This window comes from Triticum urartu, chromosome 7A, assembly GCF_056163025.1.
Source record: "Triticum urartu cultivar PI428250 chromosome 7A, HENAU_Tu73, whole genome shotgun sequence".
Taxonomy (NCBI): domain Eukaryota; kingdom Viridiplantae; phylum Streptophyta; class Magnoliopsida; order Poales; family Poaceae; genus Triticum; species Triticum urartu.
The window spans coordinates 145,985,081-145,996,645 of record NC_141879.1 but is presented as its reverse complement, the minus strand read 5'-3'; the positions used below and the strand labels follow the sequence as shown (position 1 = coordinate 145,996,645).

At 50.0% G+C, this 11,565-nt stretch overlaps 1 protein-coding gene across 1 annotated transcript; it reads right to left on the bottom strand.

Annotated features, from left to right (window-relative positions):
* Window positions 1-5,252: 5,252 nt before the first annotated feature.
* LOC125521372 (WAT1-related protein At1g44800) lies at window positions 5,253-8,151 on the bottom strand. Its single transcript, XM_048686433.2, has 6 exons — window positions 7,770-8,151; window positions 6,931-6,993; window positions 6,483-6,849; window positions 6,199-6,360; window positions 5,933-6,084; window positions 5,253-5,827 (listed from the first exon to the last, which is right to left on the bottom strand). Exons 1-6 carry the CDS (start codon window positions 7,961-7,963, stop codon window positions 5,590-5,592), a joined length of 1,176 nt encoding a protein of 391 aa, XP_048542390.2. The 5' UTR covers window positions 7,964-8,151; the 3' UTR covers window positions 5,253-5,589.
* Window positions 8,152-11,565: the final 3,414 nt, after the last annotated feature.

The following is an 11,565-nucleotide window of genomic DNA, read 5'->3' as shown; positions in this document are numbered from 1 at the left end:
CGACTCATCATCTTCATCATGATCATCATCCTCATGGTACTCTTCTTGAACCACCAACGCCTTGTGAGGGGTCTTCTTGGTGAAGTTGCTCTTGTTTGGGAAAGACTTGGCTTTGTCCTTTCGGATGAGCTTGCCACCATTGTCTTCCCTCTTCTCATACGGGCACTCCGCAACAAAATGGCTCACATTGCCACAATTATAGCAAGTCTTCACACGTTGCTTGCTCTTCGTGCCACTTGAGATGTTCTTGTTGAAGTTTGGCCTTGAGTTTTTCTTGCTCCAAAATTGCCTTGAAGCAAGTGCCATGTGTTCATGATAGGCATACTTTGTATCTTCGGGGTTGCTTTCCTCTTCTTCCTCCTCTTCTTCTTCTTCAACACAAACCTTGGCCTTCAATGCAAGGTTGGGCTTCTTTGCCCTTTGAGAGCGAAGCACCGCATTGTCGGCGGTCTTGTCCAAGATGCTCATAGCCACAAACTCATCCAACACCTCACTTGAGGACAAGGTGTGGAAGTCCGACCTTTGACGAATGACGGAGGACATAGCCTTGTGGTAAGGCATCATTGCCTTGAGGAATTTGCGCTTGATCCAATTGTCATCTGTGTCCTTGCTCCCATGATCTCAGAGTGAAACCGTGAGTTTGGTTACTCTTTGATAAAGCTCATGAGGTTCTTCATCTTCCTTCATAGCAAACTCATCGGCTTCATTTTGCACCACTTCATAGTTAGAGCGTTGAATGCTTGCGCTTCCCCGGTAGAGAGAAACAACTTGGTGCCATGCATCTTTGGCTATGGCGTAGGGCCGGAGGTGAGGAAGATCTTCGGGTGGAATTGCGTCTTGGATGATGAGAGAGCATTCTCATTGAATTGATTATCCGTGGCTTCTCTTGGAGTGAAGTTGCTTCGGTCATGTGGATAGAGACCTTCTTCAATGATTCTCCAAAGATTAGTATTCACATGATTTAAATGACGCTTAAACCAATAGACCCAAGAATCAAAGTCCTCATTTTTCACAATCTTAGGGGGAGGACCGGCATGATTCAAATGAGTAGAGGGAATCGGTCCACCATACACAAGTGGAGGTTCCACATGGGCAAAGGTGCCGGTGCCATTCTTACCACTAGATGAAGGAGTTTTTTCACTAATAGCATCCCCTTGTCGGAGTTAGCATCCGTCACCTTGTTAATGGGATCACGCACTTTCAAAGGTGCGGTGGATAGTTTAAGCCCTTCTATGAATTTATTAAACATGCTTTCAACATCGGTCGTCATGGAGGTTTTCAATGTTTCCAAGGCCACATTGAATTCCTCACGAGAGACCGCGGTTTCCCCATCGCCCGTAGACGAGATAGGATTCACACCGGAGTGCTCCTCCACACCGTCTACGGTGTCAACCATACTCTTCGGACGGTAAAGTCCTTAGTAAAGAGACGAGGCTCTGATACCAATTGAAAGGATCGACATAGTTGACTAGAGGGGGGTGAATAGGCAACTAACAATTTTTAGCTTTTCTTTACCAATTTAAACTTTGCATCAAAGTAGGTTGTCTAGATATGCAACTAGGTGGGAAACCTATATGATGCAACAACAACAAGCACACAAGCAAGCAAGGTAAATAACACAAAAGCTTGCACAAGTAAAGGGACGAGATAACCAAGAGTGGAGCCGGTGAAGACGAGGATGTGTTACCGAAGTTCCTTCCCTTTGAGGGGAAGTACGTCTCCGTTGGAGCGGTGTGGAGGCACAATGCTCCCCAAGAAGACACTAGGGCCACCGTATTATCCTCACGCCCTCACACACTGCGAGGTGCGATGATTCCACTATTGGTTCCCTTGGAGGCGGCGGCCGGACCTTTAAAAATAAGGTTGGGGCAATCTCCACAACTTAATCGGAGGCTCCCAACAACACCACGAAGCTTCACCACAATGGAATATGGCTCCGTGGTGACCTCAACCGTCTAGGGTGCTCAAACACCTAAGAGTAACAAGATCCGCTAGGGATTAGTGGGGGGAATCAAATTTCTCTTGGTGGAAGTGTGGATCGGGGCCTTCTCAACCAATCCCGAGCAAATCAACAAGTTTGATTGGCTAGGGAGAGAGATCGGGCAAAAATGGAGCTTGGAGCATTAATGGAGCTTTCGAGGGAAGAGGTAAGTCAACGAAGAAGAAGAGGACCCCCTTTTATACAAGGGGAAACCATCCAACCGTTACCCCCAACACAGCCCCGCAGAGGGCGGTACTACCGCTCCCCCTCGCGATACTACCGTGCAGTCTGGGAGAGCTTGAAGAAAGAGCCGGAACCAAGCCTAGTGCGGCACTGCCGCGGTGGTAGGGCGGTACTACTGCTTCTACTGCCGCTGTGAAGTGCCGCATAACCCGACACGAGAGGCGACCCCCTCGAGTCGACGCGGTAGGAGCCCTGTACCGCAGCAGAACTGCGGATGTGAACCCACAAGTGGTACTACCGCTGGGTACCGCAGTACTGCGGCTGAGAACCCACAAGCGGTACTACCACTGGGTACCGCGGTACTACCGCTTGGACCACAGCATGCTCAAAACGCAAGAAAAGAGACCTCCATCGACGCGGGAAGGCTCAGAGGGTGCGAAAAGGAAGTGTACGTGATGATTCCACCCAAGCCTTACCAAAGCGGACCCCCTCTTGATAGTACGGAGACTCCTACGAGACAAGACCACAAAACTAGAAACGAAAGAGCTACACCGTCTTGAATAACAAACTCCGAGGGGAAAGAATCGTCTCGTGCCAAAGGATGAATCCCTGAAAAGCTCAAAGCACATGATTAGTCCGCAAAAGCATTGTCATCAGTCACCAAAACACCTTAGGGATAAATATGCCCTTACACCGCGGCATCACGGGAGGTCCTTGCCATCTCCCACTTGTTTCTCATCACTTGGTGATTATCCTTTGGCACAGTGGCTCTTCCATTCTCCACTACAACATCTACCTCTTCTTCGTCCAGCCCAATTGATTGGTGGGAGCTTGAGCCATCATTCCTCTTCTTGCCTGCCTTGAGATCGGCCACAATTTGTGTCCACTTTGATATGCCATTCAGTATCACCTCACAATGGCTAAAACCAAACCGCTTCTTCTTTGTTTCTTGATACATAGTGGCCGCCATGACCGTCTAGTAAACAAAATACATATGAAAATGAGAATGCAACAAAAACAAGTGTATGCAAATGATGACAAGATGAAGTAATTTAGCTTATGTGAGTTGGCACTCTCATGCTCACTTTGAGCGGCCAAGCACTTGTGAATAGTAGCTGGCGTGCTTGTTCACTTCCCCTTGAATGATCCCCATCGATACTGAAGAGATGCCACATTGCGGTTGGTGATGATATGATGCGGCTCCACATATTACTTTTGTTCATGATATTCCTTTCAAACCTTCTCCCAATACTTGTTTTCCTCTTGCTCTGTGCCGCATATGCAATTCATTGTGGCATCTGTGTTGGTGGAAAGCTCTCCAGAATGCCCCAACATGGTCTGACGATGCGATCCTTGTTTACGGCTGGATGGATGGGGTGCAGAGTCCCGGGAGCGGCTGTGGGAAGGGGGGACAGCTGCTCGTCGAGGTCTGCATCCTCTCCCGCTGCCTCCGTCGCCAGTCCCTCTGAGCGTTGTTCTCCGACTTGCATGACATCGCCGAGGACGGGACGCCGAGGACACATGGGCACAGCATCAGTTGCGACGGTCGGGGATGGGCTGGACGACATCTAGGGTGGCAGATCGGGATCGGTGGCGAGGATGGGGAGCAAGCATGGCGGGCGGCAAGTGCTCGAACATGGGAAATGGTAGAGGGAGGCGGGAGGAGGGCGGGGGGTTTGATGAATTTGATGCAAATTATGGTACAGTGGGCTTGTCGGGTCCGACGTGATGAACGCACTGGCGCCTCCCCATATCCTCCCTACATTTGGGCTGGATATGAGGGTGCCGATTAGCCCGAGCGTTTGCGGCCTATCTGGATCGGTTTTTTGATCGGTCACTGACCGAGCCGTTTGAGGTGAGTTTGGGATGCCTAGCTCTAGATGCTCTTACCCAAGGGTTCTTTACGTAATAACATTGTACAAGAAAAGAAGGCGCAGAAGCATGGTACTACACTGACCAAGTAAGTGACCACGAAAGTGAAAAACGAAAAGGCGTCGTTTGTGCGTGTGTGCGTGGCCAGAGTCCAAAGGGCGCAAGCACACACGAACAACGCCACGTAGCTAAGTTAAGCCACCCCAAGGGGGACGACCCGTAGCTCTAGTCGCTAGCTAGACCCTGCAATAACCCGGCACCGGCACACATGCATGCGTGCACACTCACGCAACGCGCCGCTTTTTGTCGCGCAAATGTGACATGCGTGCATGCCAAAAACGACGGCTCGACGGCGACGGGACACCGCCCCCACCCGCCACCGCGCGCCTACGCACGCGGTCACGTCCACCCGATCGATCGAGACCCTTCTACACTTCTGGATCGAGCTGCATGCATGTGTGCCCGATCCCCGCCGTGTGCATCCATTTCCCACGGACGTACGCAACGCAACACCCTTCGTCGTTCCGTTGCAGATCGGCAAAGCCATCCACCACATCATGCATGATCGATCAGAAAAGGCGCCTCTTTTCTCAACTCGCCGCACACCGTATCTCTTTTCCGATTACGTCGATCGTCCTGCTGCGCCAACGGGCCCAACCAACAAAGAGTAGGAGTAGTGATGATCTTCGTCTTCTTCTGCCACCGGTACGTGCTTTTTTAGGCCATATCCCCGGCTTAGAAATCACAACTGGCGAGCAGCGAGCGAGCCTACAGGCGACTAGCTTATACTAGGAGTTTTGTCCTGCACGGCCATGATAACAGAGAGATAAGACAATCGATCGTGGACGTACGACAATTAGTTGCCAGCAAAGCCGGGCCGATGCTCGTATCGGCGTCAGCCGGCACCGAGCTAAAGAGACGAATTATTCCTGCCGGAAAGAGGCGCCAAATGCTGCCTGCACAAGGGAAAGAAAGGCAGACGGCGACGTGTGTAGATTCAAAGGACGCCACCTTTGGGATACTGTTGGATTCCATGCCAGGGAACACGGCGCACGAATCAAGTAGGATCAAGTAGTAGTGTTAAGCTAGCTAGTTGCTACAGCAAGAGTACTACTACTACTTATTGGTTATTGCACACACAGGAAGGACACGGCACTTTGCTTTTCTCAACTGGGGTTAGTGTTAGGAGTAGTGGACTAAAGAGGCGAGCGCTCAGTTGAATCGAAAGTAGTCGTTAATATTGATTGACTCCACATCTCTACGATAGCAGAGCGAAGCAGGACTAGACATGCATGCGCGTCATAAGCAGGTCCAATGATCAAAGTTACATACATGGTAGTAGTAGCTAAAGAGTAATAAGGAGCTCATAAATTTATGTGGTCGCTCAAAGTCAAAATGCGAAATCAAAATAAAGAAACTAGACCGTCGATCGTCGACACATGCAACTTCCTTTCTGCATCACACGTAGAGCAGATTTCTTGACCATACACGAGACCGAAGAAACGCACTTAGTACGTACGTAGGCGCATGCGCGAGATGCCGCCTGGAGGTCGCTAGTGGCAGATCGCGCCCTTCACCGCCGGCGTCTCGACGTCGTGGGCGACCTGGCCGCCGTTGACGTGCCTGCCGCCGTTGGTCCCGTTGGTGCCGTTGGTGCCGTTGCCGTTGACGGAGGTGAGCGGCAGGGCCAGCTTCTCGGCCACGGAGTGGACGGGCTTGTCGATGATGTCGTTGCTCTTGCCCCAGATGAGGGAGTAGAGGCCCAGCACGATGATCGCCGCGCCAATCACACTGAGATGAGAGCCACAAGATTAGTTAACCGATTACTCCTGCAGCGATTGCGACGGGTCTTATCTTAATTAATATCAAGGTAGTTTACTGATGAAACGTAATCACCTTCCGAGAGTGGTCTCTTCCTTGAGGATGACGGAGCCGAGGACGGCGGTGATGATCATGCAGAGGGGCTGGAAGGCCGTGACGAACACCGGCCCGCGCGTCTCCGTCACGATGCCCTGCACGAAGAAGGCCACGCCGGAGCACACCACGCCCTGCATGCGCACGCGCATAATTCATCCATTAGCTCGTTAATAACTACTCTAATGGGGTCGACTGGCCGGCTGCATGCATGCATGCATGCAGCTTGACTGGGGGGCGCTGCTTACCGAGTAGACGACGGTGAAGAGGCGGGTGTCGAGGCCGATGACCCACGCGCTCATGTCGTGGCGCTCCGCCACCAGCGCCATCGAGCCGTTGATCCCGGTGCCCATCGCGCAGATCAGGGTCGTCAGCGTCAGCGCCGCCGGGTAGCTGTTGAGCGTGTTCGACTGCGTGCATGCGTTTGCGAGCGGCGCAATTAAGGTACTACGTATACTGTACAAGGGAACAAAGCTAGCTAGCTGCTGCTGCCATTAATGGCGGCCGGCGTGGCCGGTGTGTGCGTGCGTACCTGGAGGACGAAGAAGCCGGCCCAGGCGACGCAGCTGGTGATGATGGCGATGGTGCCCTTGAGCCAGGTGGAGCTGCTCTGGGCGGCGGCGGCGGAGGCGGCCTGGTCGACGTGGTGGGCGCCCCTGGCCCACGGGAACTGCACCACGGGGCCGTGGTACATGATCATCAGCACCGCGCCGATGACGGTGCAGATGGTGCCGGCGACTTTGGCCTGGCTGTGCGAGCTCCGGAGCCGGAGCTTCTCCATCCGCAGGACGATGGCCATGATGAAGGTGACGGCCGGCAGGATGTTGACCAGCGCCGACGAGAAGCTGGCCGAGGTCAGCTTGTTGCCCACGTAGTACAGGTTCTGGTCAAGCACAGGCCTGCAGGTTGGGAACCCACGAATATTGTTAGCCACTCCACTGTAAATAAAAACAGTAAGTAAAAGCATGCATGGCACGTACTCGAGCAGCGCCAGCCCCAGGATCTTGATGAAGATGCGGAGGGTCATCTTGGGCCGTATCCCCCTGCAATTTCGCAAGCATAACAGAACAGACAATCAGTCGCTGTCGGCTACTACTCCATACAAGACGCCAAAGACAAGTTACTTAGCAACGGGCAGTTTATGGTGCATGAAACGAAAGCACAGCTAGCTCAGAGCTGGGCATTAGCAAATTGGCATGAAGCTAATTAAAGCTTTGCTTGCTAAAAAGAAAGTATACTCTAGTGCGGTTACACGCAGATCACAGGAAGCAAAGGCTGTCGGGGTTGCATCTGTCGGTCGGGCATAGATTAATCGAGAGTCGTCCTGACTCCTGACTGACCGATGTCACGGAAAGGAAAGGGGGCGAGAGAAAAGCCGACGTGAATGAATATGCCTGTGGTTGAAAAAGAAAGACCTGGGCATGGATGCGATAGGTGCGCGCTCCTGGTGTCTCGCACCAGTGTGCAACTGTGCATCTAGTGCTTGATTACGTAGTGATTGATTGAAACTAGCTACTAGTAGGAACAGATAATCTTGATAACCATTTAACTTTGTCTTTGGCTGATAATAATAACTACACTTCCACTTGGATGTGATGAAACAAAAACGAACTGGGCTTCTGAAACCTTCAATGGAAGCTGGCTACCATGCCTTTGTCTAACAGAGTGTGCATGCATGCATGTAAAAATATCTCCTCCGACAGAGTGCATGCAGCACGTTAATTGGAACAGTTTGACATGCACGCACATGTAAGAAGACCGGTGGACGGAGAAGGAAGCTGAGGGAGGTACTAGGGATTGAGAGATTGGTGCTACGTACTTCTCGAAGAAGAGGGCGAAGGGCAGCATGACGAGCGTGGCGGCGAGGTTGCGGTAGGTGACGAGCACGTAGTGGCTCATGCCGCGCTTGAGCGAGGCGACGGAGACGATGTACATCCCGGCGTACCCGATCTGCAGCAGGATCATCATCATGTACGGCTTCACGTCGTTCAGCACCTTCTTCCCCACGCCCATGGCTGACGCTCTCCCTCTCTCACACAAGCACGAGCGGAGGGTGGATGGACGGAGGCACGAGCGCACAGCTCTCACCACGTACTCGCACCGTCCGTGTGAGGCTGCGGCTCGCGCTCGGCTGGTGGGCGGGTGGCTGCTGAGCTCAGACAACTGACTGCGGTACGCGGCGATGGAAGATGAGCTCGCGGGCGGGGCAATTTATAGCGGGGTACAGGCCTGTGGGGGGTGAGGTCAGCCGGTCAGCTCGGCATGCATTGGCCCGCGGCGCGCACCACCCGTCCACACTGCTCCTAGCTAGAGTTATGTGCGTGCCGGTAGGAGTAGTAGGAGTTGGTGTGCGTGTGTGGTGTCGACGGAGACGGATGGATGGATCCCGAGTCACCCGTGCACCCAGTTTCCCGTCCTCAGTTTGATTAGGGCGCCACGAGCTCTACCGCTCGATGGATCGGCTCGGGGAACGTGGCCGGCCGGGCCGGGACGTGCGCGTCGACGTTGCCGATCCACTTCCGGAGCGCGCCTGCTCTGCCTCCTGTGCCGGCAGCAGGCCAGCAACGGAGGAGACGCCCGGCGGTACGAAATGCCGCCTGGATGTCGTCTCCGACGGCAACGGAGTGCCGACGCGCGAGGCGGTCCGACGACGGTGGCAAGCGTTTCCCGAAGCTGTACTGGCTAGTCATCAATCAATGAATGGGTTAAAGAGGGGGGGAGTCATGGCAGCAGTAACTTCGCCCGCCAGGGCAGCTGGGTTCGAACTCTCATGTTCACGTAACGACGCAGAAATTATAGTAGAAATGTGTGTTTTGGGACTTCATTCATTCTCGTAGCCGTATCGAGACGATAGCATGCTACCGTCCAGATACATTTGTTCGAGCGTCAATTAATATGGGGTGGAGAAAGTGGTTACAAGAGAAAAATATCCGGCCCTGTGCTAGCACTACCAATAGATGATGCACGCAACCAACAAATCCAAAGAACGAGAAGTTCAGATAAGTACAACAGAAGTTTGGACACGGTAGACGAGCTCTTAATAGTGGTGTCATAACAACAGAAGTTCGTTTCAGCCACCGTCGATCGGTAGGTCAGGCCTAAACTGCCACATGTACCGCCAAAATGAGCTTGTCGCATGTCAAACGAGTGACATCCTGGGATTCCCAAGATCGCACAATTCTTACATGTATGAATAATTCACAAAGGGTGGAAACGCCTTCTTTTTCTGTTAGAAGAAGTAGTGTCATTTCAACATAGCCAGCTGAATCAAACACCCCTGCCGTTACCAAATTGCAGCGGCAAATATAGCTCTCACATGCTAAACAACACGATCAATACTTGGTCTTATCACAACACAACGATTGATGCGTACTCCCTCCGTCTGTGAATAAGTGTATATCTAGCTTTTATCTTAAGTCAAAGTTTTAAAACTTTGACCAACTTCCTAGGAAAAAGTAAAAGAATTTAGGACACTAAATTAGTATCACTATATCCGTTTTGGAATGTACTTTGATAATATACTCATTTGATGTCATATATGTTACTACTATTTTCTATAAAGTTGGTCAAAATTTTAAAACTTTAACTTAGAACAAAAGCTAGATGTACACTTATTCACGGACGAAGGGAGTATATGAAAGACAAATAGTGGCAAAGGAGGTTTGGAGCCGGAGCGGACGGGGAGACGGAGAGGACTAGAGCGGCGTGTGTCGACACTGTCTGTGTGTGTGGTTGTGTGCCATGTGCGCACGTGCACACAGAGGGAGTGAGTCAGAGAGGTCGAGCATGAGGGCTAGGTTAGGGAGAGGGTTGCGGTTGTTGGTTAAGTAACTTAGATGAGTCCATGGCCAAGGGTTGGGTCTTTAGGGTTTGTTTGAGACTAATCGCATGTTACGTCATTGTCATGTGGGGTCTACCTGTCAGATGGGTATCCATCAAGTATCCATAAGATAAATTCTAAATCTATGTCAGACCCGTAAGTTCGGGAGTATCCATGGGCCTCAAAAATTCATAAGTAGAAAATGTTCTCCAAGCCCATGTCCAGTATACCGGGTATCCACAAGTACCCGCATCCATGGATAATATTGTCATCTATAACCATGTGGTCTACTTATACTCAGAGGCCATCCCCTCGGTGAGAATTTTGTCATGCACTGCATCCATCATCAATCTCCGTTAGTTCTAGCGCCTGACTGATATGAGTATCGGTGTATACTGTGTGCCACACGCAGTTCGTCTTTCACACAAACACATGTAGTTCGTCTTTCACACAAAAAAAGCAACTCTCTAGCAATGGGCTACTACTCAGATCCAGGGCATCCACACCACTAAGGAAAATTTCTAGAGATATCACCTTTTAGAGCTCCTTCCACACATGGAGAAGGACCACAAACTCTAGAGATATTTTACCACATCATTTTTGTCTACTGAACCAAACCAGATTAGCAATAATCCTTTGTTGAAAAGAAAAAGATGAGCAATAATCCCTTGTGATCAGTAGACAACAAACAAGACAATTCTGGTACGACGTGCCTTCTGCAAGAATTATTGTCAGGTTAGAAGTCTATGAAGAAACGCTAACCAATAATGAGAAGTATGGACACGTGGACACTACGGAAAGATTCCAAAGAGTTGGAATGGAAAAATTGACAACCCACTATGAATTAATGACATCATATGGAGTACTCACTCCGTCCGGTGAAGAGTGTACTACAAAAGAGTGTACTTTTATTTTTCCAATGTACTTTAAAGTGAGAAAAAATAATTCTCTCTCATCACACGGTAATCAAGACCAATAGCAATCTACACATGGTTTTCTTAATTTCTACATGCACTTAGGCTGGTCATAATGGGGAGTAACTTAGACTAGTGTCATATGCATGACACTAGTCTAAGTTACTACCTTCATAGTGTAAAGTAACATAGTACTAGTGTCATATGTGACCTCATTTAATAGCTTGTAGACTCATGTTGTCTTGAAAAGCGCTATGTTACAGTAACATATTATGTTACTACTTCTCATTAACTACTTGCCACATAAGCAAAAAATTCTTGAGGTGCGCTATGTTACTATCTAAGTTAGTCATAGTGGGAGTAACTTAGCTAGTAACATAACGCACTTCAAGAAAATTCTGCTTATGTGGCAAGTAATTAATGAGATGTGGTAACATAAGGCTAGTCATAGTGGGAGTAACTTAGCAAGTAACATAGCACACTCCGAGAATTTTTTGCTTATGTGGCATGTAGTTAATGAGAAGTGGTAACATAATATGTTACTGTAACATAGCGCTTTCCAAGACAAGACGAGTCTACAAGCTAATTAATGAAGTCCTCTATGATACTACTAGTATGTTACTTTGCACTATAAAGGTAGTAACTTAGACTCGTGTCATATGCATGACACTAGTATAAGTTACTCCCCACTATGACCAGCCTAATATGTTACTGTAACATAGCGCTTTTCAAGACAAGATGAGTCTGCGAGCTAATAAATGAAGCCATCTATGATACTACTATTATGTTACTTTGCATTGTGAAGGTGGTAACTTAGACTAGTGTCATATGCATGATACTAGTCTAAGTTACTCCTCACTATGACCAACCTTAGCTCATTG